The following is a 21,496-nucleotide window of genomic DNA, read 5'->3' as shown; positions in this document are numbered from 1 at the left end:
CACCCTCGCCCACGTGCGATTCATGGGGGCGGCCATCATGGTCCACGACGACTAGGAGCGACCAGCAGGGGTCCTCAGCATCAACATCGGCTGCATGCAGTGACGCCCAGGGGCCAACGGTGGCGTCGATCTCCCTGGACCAGACAAAGCACCACAGGCTTGATAATTCCATGATGAACATCAAGGTAAATGGTCGTACTGTGTATTGTCTGTTTGACAGTGGGAGCACCGAGAGTTTCATACACCCTGACACTGCAAAGAGGTGTGGACTCCGGGTTCTACCTGCCAAGCAGACAATTTCCATAGCATCACGGTCCCGGTCTGTACCGATCCAAGGACGGTGTATGGTAACCCTAGAGGTACAGGGCACAATTTACGAGCAAAACAGGCTCCTTGTGTTACCTCACCTTTGTGCGCCAATTCTCCTCGGACTAAATTTTATGGTCCACATGAAGAGTGTGATCCTACAGTACGGTGGGCCACTCCCTTCACTGGCAGTAGGGAATCAGCCGCAGCCTCCAAATTGCCCAAAGCGCCCCGCATGCAATCTTTCCACTCTAAAAATCACCACACCTTCTTTATTTAAGAATCTGGTACCAGGCTGCAAGCCCATCGCTACTAAGAGTAGGCGTTACAGCGCTGAAGACTGGATCTTTATTAGATCTGAGGTTCAGCGGCTCCTCAAGGAAGGGATCATACAGGCCAGTGCTAGTCCGTGGAGAGCGCAGGTCGTGGTAGTTAAAAGCGGGAACACACCTCGGATGGGCATCGACTACAGTCAGACCATTAACCGTTATACGCAGCTGGATGCGTATCCTCTCCCGCGCATTTCTGATATGGTCAATCAGATTGCGCAGTACCGAGTGTTCTCTACCATAGACCTTAAGTCCGCCTACCATCAACTCCCCATCCGCCCAGAGGACCGACAATACACGGCTTTTGAGGCGGATGGTCGTCTATACCATTTTCTCAGGGTTCCATTTGGTGTCACCAATGGGGTCTCGGTCTTCCAGCGTGCTATGGACCGAATGGTGGACCAGAACGGGTTGCGGGCTACCTTCCCGTACCAGGATAACGTCACCATCTGCGGCCATGACCAGCAGGACCATGACACGAATCTCCAACACTTTCTGCGCACTGCATCTCGCCTGAATCTGACCTATAACAGAGAGAAGTGCGTATTCCGTACGCGCAGGTTAGCTATCCTTGGATACGTGGTGGAAAACGGGGTCATTGGCCCTGATCCAGACCGTATGCGCCCCCTTACTGAACTTCCCTTGCCCGCTAGCACGAAAGCACTGAGGAGATGCCTCGGGTTCTTTTCGTATTATGCGCAGTGGGTCCCCAACTACGCGGACAAAGCCCGTCCGCTCATCAAGTCCACGACCTTCCCACTCGCGCCGGAGGCCCAATTGGCCTTCAAGGCTTTGAAAAGCGACATTGCGAAAGCCACGATGCACGCGGTGGATGAATCCATCCCTTTCCAGGTGGAGAGTGATGCATCTGATTTCGCCCTGGCCGCCACACTAAACCAGGCAGGCAGGCCCGTCGCGTTCTTTTCCCGCACCCTTCAAGGCCCCGAAATTCGGCACTCAGCGGTGGAGAAGGAGGCTCAGGCCATTGTGGAGGCCGTCAGACACTGGCGCCATTACCTGGCGGGGAAGCGGTTTACTCTGATCACGGATCAACGATCCGTGGCGTTTATGTTCAGTAACACGCAGAGGGGCAAGAACGATAAGATCTTGCGGTGGAGAATTGAGCTCTCCACCTATAATTACGATATTATGTATCGTCCAGGGAAGCTCAATGAGCCCTCGGATGCCCTCTCGCGCAGAACATGCGCCATCATGCAGGAGGACCGCTTGAAGGCCCTCCACAATGACCTGTGTCATCCTGGAGTCACCCGACTCTACCACTTCGTAAAAGCCCGCAACCTGCCCTACTCGGTGGAGGATGTCAGGTCAGTGACAAGAAGCTGTCGGATTTGCGCGGAATGCAAACCGCACTTTTATCGACCGGACCGGGCACAATTGGTCAAGGCCACTCGCCCTTTCGAGAGGCTGAGTGTGGATTTTAAAGGCCCCCTTCCCTCAACGGACCGGAACGTCTATTTCCTCAATATAATAGATGAGTACTCCCGGTTCCCGTTTGTTGTCCCCTGTGCGGACACGTCGACTGCCACCGTGATTAAGGCATTCAGTGAGCTTTTTACCCTGTTCGGGTACCCCTGCTACATACATAGCGACAGGGGCTCGTCGTTCATGAGCAACGACTTGAGGCAATTCCTGCTCTCATACGGGATTGCCTCTAGTAGAACCACGAGCTACAACCCTAGGGGTAACGGACTGGTGGAAAGGGAGAATGCTACAGTCTGGAAGGCTGTCCTACTGGCGCTGAAATCCAGGGGCCTTCCAGTCTCCCGTTGGCAGGAGGTCCTTCCAAATGCGCTCCATTCTATCCGCTCCCTCCTGTGTACGGCAACCAATGCTACTCCCCACGAGAGGATGTTCTCATTCCCTCGGAAGTCGTCCTCGGGGATCTCATTACCAGCCTGGTTGACGTACCCAGGACCCGTCCTTCTGCGGCGACATGTGAGGGCCCGCAGGTCCGACCCCTTGGTTGAACCGGTCCAACTCCTCCACGCCAACCCTCAGTATGCCTATGTGGCATATCCTGACGGGCGAGAGGACACAGTCTCCATTCGAGACCTGGCGCCCGCAGGGGACGTAGCAACTCCTGTCGCTCCCATACCCCCTGTCACGAATCCCCTATTACTTATTTCTTCCCCAGACGTGGCGCGGTCAGCACCGGGACTAGTGCATAACAGTTATACTCCCATGTACAGCTTGCCTGAGACTCGGAGATCGGCGCCACCACAGAAGGTTCCAGGATCCCCTGCACCATCGCCTCACCAGGGTCAACCGGCCCGGGAGTCCTTGAGGGGACAGCCGGACGTTGTTTTGGAGAGAACGCCACCGCAAGCACCTGCTCCGGTGTCGCAACCAGTGTTGAGGAGATCACAGCGACGGTGCGGTCCTCCAGACCGTCTGGACTTGTGAATTTTGTACATATATGACCTGTTTTGCACCCCGCCGGCCTTTGTTTTTAAAGGAGGGGTGAATGTGGTGAACCATCGTTGGTTACCACTGTGGGGTTGTTCTTATGTTACTGTTGGGTTAGGGTGTTGTCACTGTGGGGGTTGTATAATGTTGTTGGGTTAGGGTGTTTACCTGTGGTAAATGTTATTATTGGCACATCCCGGTGGGGCCCCGCCTCCGGAGGAGAGGTATAAGACCCTCTGCTCCGGCAGGACCCCTCCAGTCTGAACTGGTGTACTCGTGTTAGTTAGTTCCATTGTTTGCTAATAAAAGCCTTCAATAGCTGAAGCCTTGTTCCACGTGCTTGATTGTCGCGCATCAGAAATAAAAAAGAACATTTCAATTCTGTCCACGACAGATGGAAATGGAACGCTTAGGCTCACAATATCCGATATGTCCAGGTTCAGAATGGTCTGGTTAGGTGTGTAACCTTACATTGCACCAATGGCACATTTTATTTTCAATTTCCCTCGAGGAGTGAGAGAATTAATCAATTCAAATTAGTCGAGTGAGGTATTGTGAACCATGAACTCATTTGAAAAACCGAGACTCGATTTGTAATGAAACTGTGTCCTCTGGTTACAAACAAAGCCGCCATTGACAGTAAGCAGCACATGGAAAAGTTGCATTGTTACTGGAACTGGAAGTTCTCTCACAATCCACTTTGGGTTCTCCTTCCGTTAAGCTTTCCACAGCACCTTGACACCCTTTTCAAAGTCTTGAATGACAAATTCCAAATCCAGTTCTTACAGGATGTTCACAGATGGCTAACTATTTTTCACAAAGCAGTTCGAGTTTGAATTCACTCCGGCTGCCCAATCCATATAGTGGCTCACATCTAGCAGAGCTTTAATAAACACATTGAACAAAACTTGACACCAATCCGTCTCTTTGAGACAAAGAAAATGAGATCCCCATTCTATTTGGAAATCATATCAATAGATTGTATTGGTTGATGTCACCCAGAGCAACTCCAGTCACAAACTATTTAACGAAATCGTTGTTTAATGGACTTTTGTGCTTTCTCCTAAAACGGAGTCAGCCTGAAAACTTCGGCATGTAGGAACACATGTCGCTTTAAACCTCAAAGTAATCACCACTGGCTCTTTCCCATGCTACAGCTATAGACATTAGACTGCTGAGTGACGTCCTTAAAAAGGCTATCTAACTGGCCATATATCAAAAATGAAATTAGGTGGATCGCTGCTTACTAATACTTCAGTTAGCCGACAATGGATTGTCTGAACGGAATCAGAAACTGCCCATATGAAAATGTTAACTTTCACTTACTCTTTTTGACCTTAGTGAGCAGTGCATCAGAAGGACAAATCAATCCCTTCATACTTTCCTTTAGGAAAGGAAAAAGGATTTGGAGAAGGACTAGTTTGAATATCAATACATTGACAGCTCGCGGTTCCTCAGATTCATGTGTCGGCCTTATGGCTATTACTGTCACTGACCTTGTATTTGTATTCCCTTTGTGCCTTCTGTCCAATATTCCCATTAGTTTCCATTACATGACATCCCTGGACAAGGTAAGTCAGTCAATAGTCATGTCCACCCTGATTCTGAAGCATATATCTTATGTTCTTATAGTGTTACAAGAGCAGTAGGCCTTCCGGTCCCCTGAACCTGCATTAGCATTTAATAAAATCATGGGAGGTCCTTGATCTCAACTCCACTTTCATACCTAACCCCTACATCCCTCAAAAGGTTAAAAAGCCTATTTATTCCAGTTTTAGCCCACTGGGGTAGGGAATTGCAAAGAATTACAACGCTTTGAGTGAAGAACGTTCTCATCATCTCAGACCGCAATAATTGACCCCTTATCCTGAGACTATCCCCCACCTTGCTTCCCCCCCTTTCTTCCCCCCCACCACGCCCCACCCCACCCGGTTTCTGGACTCTGTATCCATAGGAAAGAGCCTTTAAGCACCTACTCTGTCAGAATGTTCTATGTTTCAATGAGATCACCTCCATTTTACTCAATCTCTCCCCATGGGATAATCCTCTGATCCCAGGAATCAAGCAACTTTCTTGTACCCCATCTAATACAGGTATGTCTTTCCTTAAGTTCAAAGATCAAAACTGTACACATTACTCCAGATGTGGTCTCACCTAAAGCCCTGTACAATTGTAGCATGTATAAAAAGTACAAATATATTGATGGACTCAAGAACAAAGAACAATACAGCACAGGAACAGGCCCTTCGGCCCTCCAAGCCCGCGCCGCTCCCCGGTCTAGGATTGAATCCTGAATCCAGGATCCCCGCCCAATTTTCCAGCCTATCTACATCCTATCCACCGAGCTGTCCCTCACAGCTACGATGCTTTGTTCATCACAACCTATTAACTCACCCCCACCCCCCCATTCCAGACCATGTGATCTCCAGGGAGAGGCGAAAACCCAGAGTGAAAACCCCAGGGCCAATATGGGGGAAAAAAATCTGGGAAATTCCTCTCCGACCCCCTGTGGCGATCGAAACGAGTCCAGGAGATCACACTGGCCCTGATCAGAAAATGCTTCCCAACCCTATTCATTTCCACTTCTGCTTTACGAACACCATCTGAATTCCCTGCCCCTGAGACAGGTTCCCAACTATCTGCAGTCTCGCTCTGTACTGGCACCGGCAAGATGATCATAGAATGAAGCCTTGAAACGAGAAACAAAGAACAATTAGCCCGCGCCGCTCCCTGGTCCAAACTAGACCACTCTTTTGTATCCCTCCATTCCCACTCCGTTCATATAGCTGTCTAAATAAGTCTTAAACGTTCCCAGTGTGTCCGCCTCCACCACCTTGCCCGGCAACACATTCCAGGCCCCCACGACCCTCTGTGTAAAATATATCCTTCTGATATCTGTGTTAAACCTCCCCCCCTTCACCTTGAACCTATGACCCCTCGTGAACGTCACCACCGACCCGGGGAAAAGCTTCCCACCGTTCACCCTATCTATGCCTTTCATAATTTTATACACCTCTATTAAGTCTCCCCTCATCCTCCGTCTTTCCAAGGAGAACAACCCCAGTTTCCCCAATCTCTCCTCATAACCAAGCCCCTCCATACCAGGCAACATCCTGGTAAACCTCCTCTGTACTCTCTCCAAAGCCTCCACGTCCTTCTGGTAGTGTGGCGACCAGAACTGGACGCAGTATTCCAAATGCGGCCGAACCAACGTTCTATACATCTGCAACATCAGACCCCAACTTTTATACTCTATGCCCCGTCCTATAAAGGCAAGCATGCCATATGCCTTCTTCACCACCTTCTCCACCTGTGACGTCACCTTCAAAGATCTGTGGACTTGCACACCCAGGTCCCTCTGCGTCTCTACACCCTTTATGGTTCTTCCATTTATCGTGTAGCTCCTCCCTACATTATTCCCACCAAAATGCATCAATGCGCATTCCTGGTAAATCCCATGTCAGGAAAATGAAAATAGCCAATACAGCATATAAATCAACCAGTGTGTCCTAGCGAACATTTCTCCTTTCACTAACACTATCAAAAATATGCTAACTGATCACAACTCAATACTTATGGATTCTTGTTATGAAGAAGGTGGCCCCTCATTTGCTTATTTCAATGAGGTTCAATTTTTTCTCTATGGCGCACTGCTTGGCAATATTGACAACACCCTGGGTCATTCCATGCCCCCTAATACCCCACAGCTACTCCAAGGGAAAGGTGTCATCATTGCAGACAATGGCTGGAATTTTACTGTCCCAACCACCACGGGAATCAGAGAGGGCACGGGACGGACCATGGAAAGGTCCATTGACCTCAGGCGGATTTTAAGGTTTTGGGCGAACAAGACCGTAAAATCCTGCCCAATTTTTTTTTTAATTAGTGAACCATGACAGAAATAATGTGTTAAGTCAACAGATGTCAAAAAATATAAATATTTATTTGATGCTTTTCAAGTGTTCTGGAATATCAATTTGACTTGCGCAGTCACAATTTAATTAAGTTATTTATAGGTGACTGCTTTAAGGTGTTCCTCAGGTAAGTGTTAAGGCACTATACAACATAATTATTTGTGTTGAACTTATGCAAGCCAAAAAAAAGGCAAACTATGTTGAGTCCCAAATTTTAACCATGCCATCCAGGCACTGTGAACAAAGGCCAGACAAAAATAAGGGTGAGAAATCAGGGTTAATGTAGATTGCTCTTGAACACTTCATTATGGGTGAAACAGGAGATGCATTGATTAGAAATGAAGACGACTGTTTAAAAAATGAAGATAATAGAATGGACACACTACAAGTTGTATTAAATGATGAGAGTATATGTGTGTGATATAGCAAAGTATTAAATGCCAGATAGCGTGTGATGTAGCCTTCTTAAGCTGACCTTTGGGATTGAGGATGACTTGCTCTCACTCCATTTCAATTCGCTCCGAGATGGCTGATAATTTCAGTGTGAGATCTGCAGACTCTGCTATATGTGGCACAGGTGTGCATGAAGGCTTGGTTAGGTGGGTTGTTTGTGGTTTCTGCACTCCCTGAGATGTCTTGTCTTCACCTCTGCATGTTCCTGATTAAGTCTCTCAATGTGTTTGGTTTTCTAGAATGAGCCTTCTTTGGTAGGTCACAAGCCAGGTTCTCCCATGAGTTGGCAAGGATATTTGATCTCTGCAGAACATCCCTAAAGTGTTTCCAATATCTGGCTAGGCATCTCCTGCCACAACTGAATTCAGAGTAGAGCAATTGCTTCACAAGTCTGGGGTCAAGAACACCAAGGACACATACCATCCAGCAGAGTTGATTTTGAGTCATTAGCACCTCAATATAGGGCACGTTGGTTGAGAAAAGATGTCTGGATCTTGCAGAGGCACCATTGGTGATACTTCCTCGGTGTTCTAAGGAGCCTGTTATGGGTTGGCCAAGTCACTGAAGCATATAGGAACAAAGGGATCACTGCTGCCTGGTAAACTATTACCTTGGTCTTTAGTTTGAGGTCCTGGTCCTTAAATACTCTTTTTCCTGAGTTGGCCAAAGGCTGAACTGGCACATTGGATGTGATGATAAATTTTGTCATCTATGTTTGCTTTTGCCAAGAGGAAATTCCCAAGTTACGGAAAAGTGTTCCACATTTTCCAGGAGCTTGCCATGGATCTTAATTGATGTTTGGAGCTGTTGGGAGTTGGTTGGAAGAAGATCTTAGCTTTCTGGGTGTTTAGTGAAAGGTTTATTTTCTCAGATGTTTCAGAGAATGAGTCAACAATGACCTAGAGCTCAGTTTCTGAGTGAGCGCAGACAAGTGTCATCTGGGTGTCATGGTGGAACATGCTGAAGGTTGGCATGCAGGTACAGCAGGCCTTCATAGCAAGAGGATTTAAGTATAGGAGTCGGGATGTCTTGCTGCAGTTATACAGGGCCTTGGTGAGGCCACACCTTGAATAATGTGCGCAGTTTTGGTCTCCTAGTCTGAGGAGGACATTCTTGCTGTTGAGGGAGTCCAGCGGAGGTTTACCAGACTGATTCTCAGAATGACAGGACTGACATATGAAGAAAGACTGGATCGACCGGGCTTGTACTCACTGGAATTTAGAGTGGATCTCATAGAAACATATAAAATCCTGATGGACTGGACAGGCTAGATGCGGGGAGAATGTTCCCGATGTTGGGAAAGTCCAGAACTAGGAGGTCACGGTCTAAGAATCAGGGGTAAGCCATTCAAGACTGAGATGTGGAAGAACTTCTTCACTCAGAGAGTTGTGAACCTGTGGAATTTCTACCACAGGAAGCTGTTGGGGCCAGTTCATTAGATATGTTCAAGAGAGAGCTGGATGTGGCCCTTGCGGCAAAGGGATCAAAGGATATGAAGAGAAAGCGGGAGTGGGATACTGAAAGTGTATGATCAACCATGGTGGTGCAGGCTTGAAGGGCAAAATGGCCAACTCTGCACCTATTTTCTATGCTTCTATGCACACTGGAGCTCTATGACTGAGATTGCAGTGGTTTTGGTTTTGGATTGAAGGTAGCAGAGGTTGAACAGTTTACCTATCGTCTGTTCTGTAGGTTATCTCCACATCTGTAGGTGAGGTAAGGTGTAATGTTGCAGCACGGAAAATGAAGAGGGATAGAGTTTTTACTGGGATAGAATCTATCGTGGTTCCATGGATGAGGATCATGGCTTGCATCTCACCACAGAGTAGCCGGGGGTTGCTGACAAATTTCTAAGAGTAGTCAAATTTGAGTAGGATACTGAAATGGAGTGAGAGCAAGTCATCCTCAATCTAAAGGTCAAGCTACAAGCTTTTGTAGCTGACAAAAGTCTGAGGCTGGAATCTTACCACCGTTCACGTTGGCAGGATTTTCCCATCCCGCTGCAGTGAACAGAGAGTTGGCTGGCTGCCATGTTCTCCGACCTCACTGCAATGGGAGCGTGGCCTAAACGGCAGGCAAGATAGCGCCTAAAGGTTTGTGAGAAGTCAAAAAGGACCATGTGGCAGTTTTGCGGTTCTTTGCACTTTTCTTGAATTTTCCCTGCAATGAAGATTATGTATGTAGTGCCTCTCAATGGGCAAATGCCATACTGTGGCACTGGAGGAAGATCATTGCAGTGATCTTCCCTGTGGCAGATCGTAGGGAGGCTCCTCCATATTTACCTCAGTAGGACTTGTCTCCCTTCTTGAATTATCATGATCACAGCATCTTTAAGATTTCCTGGGTTGTGCTCTTCCAAGATGTGGGATATGAGGTTGTGTAGCCATGCCAGAAAGTGTGTGACTTGGTGGAGGGTATGTGACATGCCAGGGAGAGTGAATGTTATATTGAAGCAAGGTTTTAAATACTTAAGGGTGTAATTGTTAAACTGGGATATGTTTTAAAAACCAGACAAAGGGAATGGTCAGTTGAGATATATGTTAAATACTAACGGGAGTAAAATTTATCTTAAACATTATGTTAAATATCAGAGGGAGCGACTGTTGTAATGAAATATGTTCACTAGAAAGTTTTAAAATGAACCGCAAACATAATGTCAAAATCAAAAAGCAAATAAATGTTGGGACAATGGCCGGAATTCTCCCGATGTCTTTCGTCCCACCACCTGCCAGCAAGAATGGAGAATTTAGCGCTCAGCCAAATCTCTATTCACTGCAGTGGGACCGGAGAATCCCAATCGCAGATGAGGTTGGAGAATCCTGGCCAATGTCTGGTAAAAATCTGAATGCAACTGAATACAAGGAAAGATTAGAAAAATTGGGCTCATTCTCCTTGGGGCGGAGAAGATTAAGAGGTGCCGTTATTGTGGTGTTCAGTATGATAAACAATTTTGACAGGGAAAAGAAGGATATTCTGTTTCCACTAGTTGGTAGGTCAGTGACTTAGGGTGGTCACAATTTAAAGATGGCCAGCAAGAGAGCTAGGAGTGAGATGAAGTGAAATTTCTTCACTCAGAGTTGTTGGGATTTGGAATGCACTGCTTGGGAGAGTGGTGGAGGCGAATTCCATAGGAGATTTCCAAAGAGAGCAAGATACATATTTGAAAGTGATTAGAGAGCTACAGAGAATGGGACTAGCTGGGTAGCTCTTGCAGAAGCCAGTGCAGACATAATGGACCGAATGGCCTCCCGTGCTGTAAAATTCTATGAATGTAAATTTGGGATATTAGGACTGTGAAGGTTATTTGACAATATGTGTTGAGGACACAGGCAGTGTGCTGGCTGTCACCCACACAATCCATTGCCAATGGGGTGGCACAGTGGTTAGCATTGCTGCCTCACAGCACCAGGGAGCTGGGTTCAATTCCAGCCTCGGGTCACTGTCTGTGCAGAGCCTGCACATTCTCCCTGTGTCTGCGTGGGTTTCCTCCTGGCGCTCCGGTTTCCTCCCACACTCCAAAGATGTGCAGGTTAGGTGGATTGGCCATGCTAAATTGACCTTTGGTGTCCAGAGATGTGTAGATTAGATGGGATTAGCCATGGTAAATGTATAGGGTTACGGGAATAAGGTGGAGGAAAGGGCCTGGGTAAAATACTCTGTCAGAGAGAGTCAGTGCAGACTCTATGGGCTCAATGGCCTCTTCTGCATTGTAGGGATTCTATGAATGCAGTGGATGGTGTGGTAAGCAGAGAAGACCTAGTTATCCTAACTGATGATCTAACAAGGTAACATCACCACTGTAGGTTAGTTACCCACATGATTCACTACACATCTTATTGGTGACAGAGCGATGGCTCTCAGTTTATTTATTTGTTGGAATTTAGTTTTGAACCATTCAAACATTGGCTGATCTGAAGCTGAACCAAGTCCATGGTCTGAACAAACTTGAAGGCTTGTCTCTGGGATATTTCATTTTATAACGTCCGTTAACGGGAAAACCATAAACAATGTTTGTTATATCAGATGTTGTGGTAGATCAAGTTAGCTTATAAAAGCAGGATCGACTGCATTAACAATCTCAAATTGTGATGTGCCTAACGTATACAGTTACACATCTAAAATATATACTTCTCTGACTTGGGCCTTGGCCAAGCCCACAGTTTGTAACGGCTTAAACCACACAGGCTCCAAAAAGAGCGAGTCAGCCTCTCGGAAGAAAGAAGGGACTTTGGAATCTGGCTCGCTGAAAAGCTGGATTGACGATGTTTGGTCATTTGGCTCAGAGGAACCAAAGCTGCTCCTTGGGCCATTGACGTTCAACAGGTACGAATAAAGCCTGGCTCGGACCCAGGAGTTTTCAGTCAGATTAAACCTCGATGAAAAATCTTGCTTCATTGGCACTGTATGAACCCTGAAACTGGGCCAGCTTCAAACAATAACATCTGAATTTATTTGAATTTTGTCTTTAACCCAGTATTTTCTGTTCATTGCAGCAGGCACTCAGCCGCTCCCCTTCCTCCTGTGATGCCACTCTAAGTTTGCCAGAGAACCTTCAGTATCTCGCCCAAGTGGGGTGGGCACAGTGGTTAACACTGCTGTCTCACAGTGCCAGGCACCCCGGTTCAATTCCGGCCTCAGGTCACTGTCTGTGTGGAGTTTGCACATTCTTCCCATGTCTGCGTGGGTTTCCTTCGGGTGCTCCAGTTTCCTCCCACACTCCAAAAATGTACGGGTTAGGTTGACTGGCCATGATAAATTGATCCTAGTGTCAGGGATTAACAGGGTAAATATGTGGGGTTACGGGAATAAGGCCTGGGTGGGATTGTGGTCAGTGCATGCTCGATGGGCCAAATGGCCTCCTCCTTCACTGAAGGGATTCTATGAAGTGGTCATTCTTTGTGAAGAAGCTTTAACTGTTAGAGCTGGGAGGCCATTCACTCACGCAAGCAATTATACGCGAGTCCAGGTCAATCTTCGCCTGACGTCCACATTTACCCAATTTTCAACAGCAATCAGTAGATCGCAATCAAAAACAGATTCCCTCCCCTAAGCTTACAGACAGAATCCAGTTGTTAACTCAACAAAGGCTGGCGATCAAACCCCAGTCAGGCTGAGAACAGTCACAAAAGATTCAACATCTGATTTATACTCCCTATGGGCAACTATCTGGCATTTACCTAGTATCTCCTCTTAATAGCACTGCTGGATTGGAAATTTCCAAATAGGAATTGACAGAATGTGAATTTGTCTCTGACCATTTCAGTTGCATAAGTCATTAAAGCACCAATATTCAATTCCCTTGCTAATTCCTCAATTTTTCTGTCTTTATTTTCTCAACTTTGCCTCAGATTTGAATTGGGAGATTTGAACCTTTATTAAAGGCTTGATCACCAGAAGAATTAATTCTCCTTGAAATTTTGCAAAATTACGCATTTCTTGCAAATGTCTTGTTTCATCATTATCTTCTGCAAACGCGTTGTTTCGGTAGTTCTTCGTGAGCAACATTAAACATACCTCTCATGACTCGATCATGCCCAGTGCAGTACAGGAAGGACTCAAGCTTGATCTCAGGCCCGGGTGCATGAATTAACATTGGATTGGACCTGTCAGAAAATGTTCCACCGCAGCCTGAGGACTGGCTTCTGGCTTTCGGCCAGTCTAAACCTCAGATCCTGCCAATGGACTCAGTCCACCTGCATTTCTCTGCTCCTACTCCCTGTCTCACCCCTGGAATGATTTCAACCTTGCAGCCCAGACTTTTTTTTTTGTTTGGTTAATTCCGCGCTTGATGGATGATACTGCTGAGGAATGGAACATGTTTTTTTTCCCCCCGATTTTGGCAAATGACCACTTTCTGGTTGGGAAATGCACACTCTAAACTGGCTGCCTGCCTGCGGCGCAATGGGAAATTCACTTCCACATTTTCAATCCTGGAAAAAGGTAATGGGGCTATTTTTATTCAAACAGAGGGGGTGATATGATAGAGGCGTTAAAAGTTATGAAGAGATGGGGCAGAGTAAAACAGAACCAGACAAGCTCCTGTTGCTTTATGGAAAATAAACCTACCCAGAATGTGAAACTCAAAATGCAGTACAAGAGAAAGCTATTCCTGTTTTAAATAAGCCATGTATCTACTCATCTATAAATGCAAAAATCTATTTGGAGGATCTATCAGGTTAGTAGAGTTTGCATGTTCTCCCCATGTCTGCATGGGTTTCCTCTGGATGCTCCAGTTTCCTCCCACAGTCCGAAAGATGTGCTGGTTCAGTGCATAAATTTTCCCTCAGTGTACCTAAACAAACGCTGGAGTGTGGCAACTAGGGGATTTTCACAGTAGCTTCATTGCAGTGTTTAATGTAAGCCTACTTGTGACACTAATAAATAAACTTTAAACTTTAAAAAAAACTTTAAACTGCCTTACAGCAGATGTCACACTTGATTTGTTTTATTCATTCAGGGGATGTGGGCATTGCCGACTGGGCCAGCATTTGTTGCCCATCCCTAATTGCCCTCGAAACCGAGTGCTAGGCCATTTCAGAAGCCCTTTAAGGACATTGCTGTGGGTCTGGAGTCACATGTAGGCCAGACCAGGCAAGGATGGCAGATTTTCTTCACTAAAGGGTCTTTACGACAATGGACAGTGGTCATCAGTACACTTTTAATTCCAGATTTTTATTGAATTCAAATTCCACCATCTGCCATGGTGGGATTTGAACCCAGGTCCCCAGAACATTACCCTGGATAACTAGTCCTGTGACAATACTACTATGTCACCACCTACCCCTGTAATTGCAGTACAGAAAGAAAGTTAGTCATATCTTTCTTGCCTGTCTGACTTGGAGCCTGAAACTTCACAATTTTCTGACCTCAAATTGACCTCAGGAATTTTTCTTTTTGGCAGCTACAGTTCTTTAGATTTCCATAGGGAGTGTCTACTGTAAAGGGACAGGTCTGAATGGTAGATTGAATAATGCTCACGGGTTGCAAAGTCCGTACTAACCATGAGTAACAATACAGGAGAGCGTCCAAAGATTCCAGACATCACACTTTAATTGCCCAAAGTATTAAAGAAAAGGCATGCTGATCTGCAGCCAGAAATGTCCAAGCACTTAGTGAATGGCAAATGGCCCTCACCAAACAGCAGATAAACTTTGATTAATCTCAGATCTCTTTAGACCACACAGACTATTTGAGGAGTGTCTTTAAATGGGTGCCTCTTAGTTAAAAGTTAAAAAAGTTTATTTATTAGTGTCACAAGTAGGCTTTCATTCGCACTGCAATGAAGTTACTGTGAAAATCCCCTAGTCGCCACACTCCAGCGTCTGTTCGGGTACACTGAGGGAGAATTTAGCATGGCCAATGCACCTAACCAGCATGTATTTCGGGGGGCTGTGGGAGGAAACCGAAGCACCCGGAGGAAACCCACACAGGCACAGGGAGAATGTGCAGAATCCACACAGTGACCCAAGCTGGGAATCGAACCTGGATCTCTGGTGCTGTGAGGCGGCAGTGCTAACCACTGTGCCACCGTAGCTAACTATGGCCTAGATCGCAGACGATGCAAAAGCTACTCTGTAGACAATCAGTTAATTATTAAGTGAAACTGTTCACTGCCTTTATAATCGTATTAATTTTAGAGCTGCAAAAAAATGAAAACAACGCCCATCTCTCAAAATATCAGTTTGGTTTAAAAAGGACAGCTGGCGTTTTGATGGCATCTGTAAAAATCAATAATAAACAAATGTTAAGTGTTGGGTAATTATATTAAATAGTTCTTTTGGTTCAGTGTTATCAAGCCACCTCATAAGCGGTCCTTATGTCTCCTATGACTGGGAGTTTCCCTTCACACACCTAACAATTAGGTGAATAGAGGAAGATCCAGTGGTCAAACATGGGCCATCTTATTACAATGTCGCACAGGCTGCCATGCAATCTCCTTAACTTTTAGAAGATTGAAGAACATCAGTTATAACAGAGCTACTGTTGCCAACTCTGATTCCCCACTTCCTCCTACCCCCAAACGTCTAGTTTCTGCCCCTCCTCCCTCAGTGATGTCCGACTGTCTGTGGTGTACAAGGTAGGCCCAACTCTCTGAGGCAGTGGGCATTGACACCGTGTCTCCAAGGCTTTCTGAATGGCAGCTGGTGCCATCACAGAGTGAGAGGTGGGGTAAGAGGCATTGCCGTGACAGTAAGCGTGTCCAATTGTGGGAGACTGCTGGAAATCTGGGAATCCTAACCAAATCCTGGCTCATGGGCATTAAGCCAACTGAGAGCATGGATAGTTGCCACCTCTTCAATGGTAAAAGCATTTCAAACGATTGACTGAAAGCAACTTTGGGCATCAGGAATTTGCCAGCCTTCCAGTGACCCATGTGCCAAGGGCACAAATGGTAGAAAATGGGTTGTGTGACTTATTCAACAGCATATTTATCTTTAAAGTGGAAAAATGTCCCAACATACTTCACAAAATCAATAGGAGATAAACATGATGCAATGCTAAACAACAACAACTTGTATTATCTAACACCTTTAACACAATAAAATGTTCTGAGGCATTTTATCAAGAGCATTCTTAAGTAAAATTTGACAAGACCCATATGAAGATAATAGGACCACAAAAGCTTGGGCAAACAGCTGGCGTCGGTCTCTCCTGCCAGCTGGTAAATCCCAGCTGTGGCTAGATGAGCCTCTGAAATGGGAATGAAGTGTCCACTTAAGGGTCTTAATTGGTCCAGTGGTGGTTAGGCTGCCCGACACAACCCCCTTCCACTGGTAAAATTATGGTGGGGAAAAGGGTAGGTGCGTAGGTGGCAGGAAGGCCACCTCTGGGATTTTATGTGCCCACCCCACCATTGCCCCATCCCTGCTTTCAAAACTGCCTGAGGGGAAGTGTAAAATCCAGCAATATGCTCCCAATAGTTACAAAAATTGAAATAACCTGCCCAAAACGGCAAAACAATTAAGGCATTTTGGTCAACGTATAATAATCGATCCTTGAAACTACAGTATGTTGCTTACTTCTTACATACAGTAACACTGCTATGAAGCCTTTGGGTAGTTCTGTACCCTGTAATGGATATAAAGCTATCCAAGCATTTAAATAAAGCATGCTAACCATGAAATGTTCAGTTTCAGCCCTACCATTCAAAACCCTTTTGACGATACATCAGAACAAAGGCAATTAAATTCTGCACATCATATAGATCCATTAGGTGGTTCAATGATTCACAATATCAAAGATGCTAATGTCTGAATGAAATTGAATGGCCTCATTCACTTATTTGTGCATTATACATAGCAGCAACCAGAGCTTGCAGAGTAAAGACTTCCCACATCATACCTGCCTTGTACCTCAGCCTGAAGGTAAAGTGTCAGCCAGGCCTTAATATATAATTTACAAAGCTTTGCAGAAACTAATTTCGTACAACACCGTGTTTGCTGAAAGCTGAAAAGAAGAAGAGGCCAACAAAATAATCAATCGCAGACAAAAATGTTTCATTTTTATCACACAAGGTAACCCAGGAGTTCAGAAGGAAGATTTCCATGCAGAGCTGATTCACCTGCTTGTACTCTGTTCCGTGATAGGGGCATTCGTTTAAATTCCATCGGGTTGAAATTCCAATTGGCAAACCTCATGAACAGATGTTTAATGCACTTGTACTACTTTCCTGTGTGTATTATTCCTATGCAGGCATTAACCTGTTGAGAATAGATGGTTCAATGTTCACGTAAAAATAGCACACACAAGAATGTAGTACAAGTGTATTAAGCTATGTGAAGTGTGCCAATTGGAATTCCTTGACTCCTGTTCAAATGCCACACAATCCCACATATAGGAGGCTAGAGTTTCAGCTCCTTTGTTTGTGCTGTCATTAGCAACCCATCATCTTCAAATGCAAAATGGGATTTAATTGGTGTAACACTGCATTAATCAGTCACAATATTTTAATGTTGAAATCAGAATTAGCACAGAACCCTGGTGTTCTTCTGCCCTTGAAGCTTGTTAGCAGCTCAAGTGAGGGAAATCAGCCTTTGCGTCGCTCAAGCAGGGAGACTCATGGGGTTACGTCAAGATTGGCAAAACAGAGGTGGAGGTATGTCTTGATGGCTCACTTCCTGACATGTCAGGTTGGCTCAATGGAAGCACTCCCCCGCCTCTGAGGCAGAAGAGTTTTGAGCATGTAGTCCAGGCTGGCACTTGAGCTGAGGGAGTGATATACATTTGGAAGTCTCAGAATCATAGGATTCCTACAGTGCAGAAGAAGGCCATTTGGCTCATTGAGTCTACACTGACAATAATCCCACGCAGGCCCTACCCCTGTTATAGCACACATTTACCCTGCTAATCACCCTGACACTAAGGGGCAATTTATCACAGCCAATCAACCTAACCCACACATCTTTGAAGTGTGGGAGGAAACTGGAGCACCGGGAGGAATCCCACACAGACAGCAGGAGAACGTATAAACTCCACACAGACAGGCACCCGAGGCTGGAATTGAACCCGGGTTCCTGGCCCTGTGAGACAGCAGTGCCAACCACTGTGCCACCGTGTCCTCAGGCAGATGTAAAAGATCACACAGCACTACTTCTAAAAGGAGCAGGGTAGTTTTCCCCCGAGTCCTGGCCAATGTACAGCCCTGAACCAACAGCAGATTATCTGCTCATTATCTCATTCTTGTTTGTGGAACCTTGCTGAGCACAAATTGGCTGCCGTGTTTCATACATCACAACAGCGCACTTCAAAGCACTTTATTTATCTTGTGAAGTAACCTAAGCACAAGCTAATAGGTCACAGCAATGCAAAATAATCACGTACCACGTGCAAATAATTCACTGCAATGTGAAGTAAAAGGAGTAAAGTGATTTTACATGGCCTGATATGTAAATATTGGGATGATTTTAAAACTAATAAAGCATGCTAGCGTGGTCGTGATCTGTTAATGTTAGGACTTTGCCAGCATGTTGTGTAACTGGAACATTCAGACAAGGACATCGGATGTTCAGCCCCTGGTTTGGGTTCAGTTAGCTGTTAGCTCACGACAGTTGTGGCTGCTGATGATCACGATTCACTGACCCCTGCTGGAAGGTCAATGTATGTCAATGTTTGGTTTGGGCAGAATTGGGTTTAGCTGTTAACATACTTAAGACCAGATAGCCCCAGAATGCTGACTGTCCAGGTTTATCCATAAACAATAGCCGCTTATCCAAGGTGTTGAAGGACTATTAGCACGATTGGCACTCGCAGGATTGCCCAGCGCATTCAGCACAGTGGCACAGAAAGCATCTCCGTCACAATAGTAAACTGTTTTTCTTCACTCATAGAATAGAGTCATGGAATTATAGAATCCCTACAGTGCAGAAGGAGGCCATTCGGCCCATCGAGCCTACACCCAATCCTCCAACAGAGTACCTTACTCAGGCCCAATCCCCATTACCCCATTAACTTACATATTTTAGGACACCAAAGGGCAATTTAACATGGCCAATCAACCTAACCCGCACATCTTTGGACTGCAGGAGGAAACTGGAGCACCCAGAGGAAACGCATGCAGACACGGGGAGAACGCGCAAACTCCACACGGACAGTTGTCCAAGGCTGGAATTGAACCTGGGTCCCTAGCGCTGTGAGACAGCAATGCTAATCAATGTACCGTCGTGCCACCCATGGAGGCCACAGATACCTCATTGCCGCTGCTCAATACATTCTTTCAGTGAATCCTTGCTATACAAACCCAGAAGTTCCAGACTATAAAATACCCTGTGCAAAGATGGTGCCAGACCCTGGTTGGACCATGACATTAGCAGTCACGGCAAGTCCCAAAGCAAATGATACATAGTAGATGTTCCCGCTGCCAACCCTCCCCACATCATTAGTTATGGATATCACTCAATGAACTTGCTCTGGTTACACCATTAATTCTTCTTTACGGATGTCAAGAGACATTTACTGTACAGAGTACATTTGCTCAATGTTGCACAGCAGTGGGATTCAAAACATCACCAGAATTAACCGCAGTATGTGGATAGTATTAAAATGTAATGTTATATGGCTGTGACTTCAAGCAGCTTGGGTATCCAGTGCCTGTAATAAACCTTTCAGACTTCATTCTTGAACTTTATGATGCCGCTCAAACCTTCTTTGATAATATTAATGCCTTAAATTCATCCCCAGATATTGTTAGCAAAAGTGAAAACATAGAACCTCAGTGAAAAGGGCATTGCACAACAGCATGATCTACTTGTCAAATGGATGGCGTTACCCATCACAGCACTACTGGCACATGATGCCACTTTACCATCTGCTTGTGTACTGAGTCCTGAGCCTTACCCTGCCCCGTCCTCCAAGAGACACTCTTTAGGAACTTGTTTCATTGACATGGTGACAGTGGGGTTGCTGTCTCGTCACTCTGTCTAACACCACTGAGCAGACACATTGCTGATGGCACACACTTGGCTGGCTGGAGTTGGAATTAATTAATTCACCTTGTTATCCACCCAGGAAGGCAAACGATACTACAAGTTTAATACTCTGTTTTTTTAAAATCATTTATCATCATCCATTTATAAACAAGACAATAATAAACATCAATTTTTTAAAACATATTTGTTGATGTACAAGTTTCATGTTGGGGAGGTTTAACTACATGAACATAAATGAAATATAATTCTGCTTTACTTACAGTCTCTCGGTGTTCCTGGGTATTCCCTTCGGAACAGCCTTTAATCCCAAATGATGGCAATCCACATTGGATCCAGAGCAGACACAGCGACTGGGACATGCATGGGTGCAAACTCCACAAAACACCAGTGTAAGCAGGACAAATCCTGCGAAGCTGTCTTTAAATCTCGCCATTCAGGGGGATGCAGAAAGAAGAAACAATTGAAAGAGGGAGAGAAAGGAGAGAGAGAGAGAGAAAGCACGAGAGTTCAAAGACTGGGGGGCAGGAACAGCTCCGACAGAGTTCAGCTTCCTTTTCACTAATCAGCTTAAAAAGTTTTCCACGAGCTCAGGCAGTCGGCACAGCCCTCAGCAATGCTGACCCCCGGTGAGACAGATCTTACTCCTCAAGCATCTAATTTGCAGCAGACACTATTACATAGCAGAATCACCAGCCCCCTGTTAGCCTGTGTCCTGAATCTCCGACTTATCCTGCACACTAATGTCACGACAGATTCCAGCTTTCAATCCTCAACCTTTCCCTCCAACTTTCCTTCACTTTGAAACTTCTGACTTTCAGCGAGAGAGAGAAAGGAGGCTCAGAACAGCTTTCACTTCTAGTTTCTTCAGAAAAGCAGGGTTGGAGGTGGGGGAGGAATTCCAGGCTGCAGACTGAACAGTATTCCTGATCTTTCTCCTCAGCCTTTAAAAAAACCTCTTGATTAGAAAAAGGGAAGGGGAGGAGGGAAAGAGAGAGAGAAAAAAAACAACTAAAAGCTCCAGGCACAGCCAGTGAAGTCTGTCTAGATGGGTTAAACATCCATCAAATCTCTCAGCACAAACGCAAACTCCTGTCACCGAGTCCTAGGTGATCAATTCCTCTAACTCGGACAGAGTGCTGCACAAACTCTTCATCCACACACTTTAGGGGTTGGCCGGCCTCTGATTGGGTCTTTGTTTTGTTTTCTCTTGCCTATGCTAAAGTCTCTTGCAAATTTTTCTCATTCCTTGTGTTGCTGTGGATGTGACTGTTGTAAAATCCTGGAGTTGCTCCTTTCATATCCCAGCTCTGCACTCTAGCGTGTGTGTGTATTTTTAGTTGCGATAAAAGTTCTCTTATCCTCGCCCTAAGTTCCCAGCTGAAGTTTCTACTGGTTCCCTCCTTGCTGATGTCACCGAACATGTTAGAGTGAGAGAGTTCTCTCTCTTGCACACGCATGCAGACTTACAGGCACATTCTCTTAACTCACACACTTTAGTACACCCCCTCTCGATTTTGTACACACTTGCACGCTCTCCCTCTCTTGCACTTGCCTGACTTTCCTCACACACACAAAGAACAGGACAGCAGAGGAACAGGCCCTTCGGCCCTCCAAGCCTGCGCCGATCATGATGCCTGCCTAA

At 45.7% G+C, this 21,496-nt stretch overlaps 1 protein-coding gene across 2 annotated transcripts in view; it reads right to left on the bottom strand.

Moving 5' to 3' along the window:
- Positions 1–21,120, bottom strand: part of LOC144505230 (slit homolog 3 protein-like) — a 678,283-nt gene extending 657,163 nt beyond the window's left edge. For both annotated transcript variants that reach the window (XM_078231240.1, XM_078231241.1), the window contains exon 1: positions 20,115–21,120. In XM_078231240.1, coding sequence (XP_078087366.1) covers positions 20,115–20,287 — 173 coding nt within the window. In that variant the 5' untranslated portion in view covers positions 20,288–21,120. The remainder of the gene's footprint in view (positions 1–20,114) is intronic.
- Between the last annotated feature and the right edge of the window lie 376 nt (positions 21,121–21,496).

Source organism: Mustelus asterias, chromosome 16, assembly GCF_964213995.1.
Source record: "Mustelus asterias chromosome 16, sMusAst1.hap1.1, whole genome shotgun sequence".
In the NCBI taxonomy this organism is placed as follows: Eukaryota; Metazoa; Chordata; class Chondrichthyes; order Carcharhiniformes; family Triakidae; genus Mustelus; species Mustelus asterias.
This window is presented reverse-complemented; position numbering and strand designations above follow the sequence as displayed.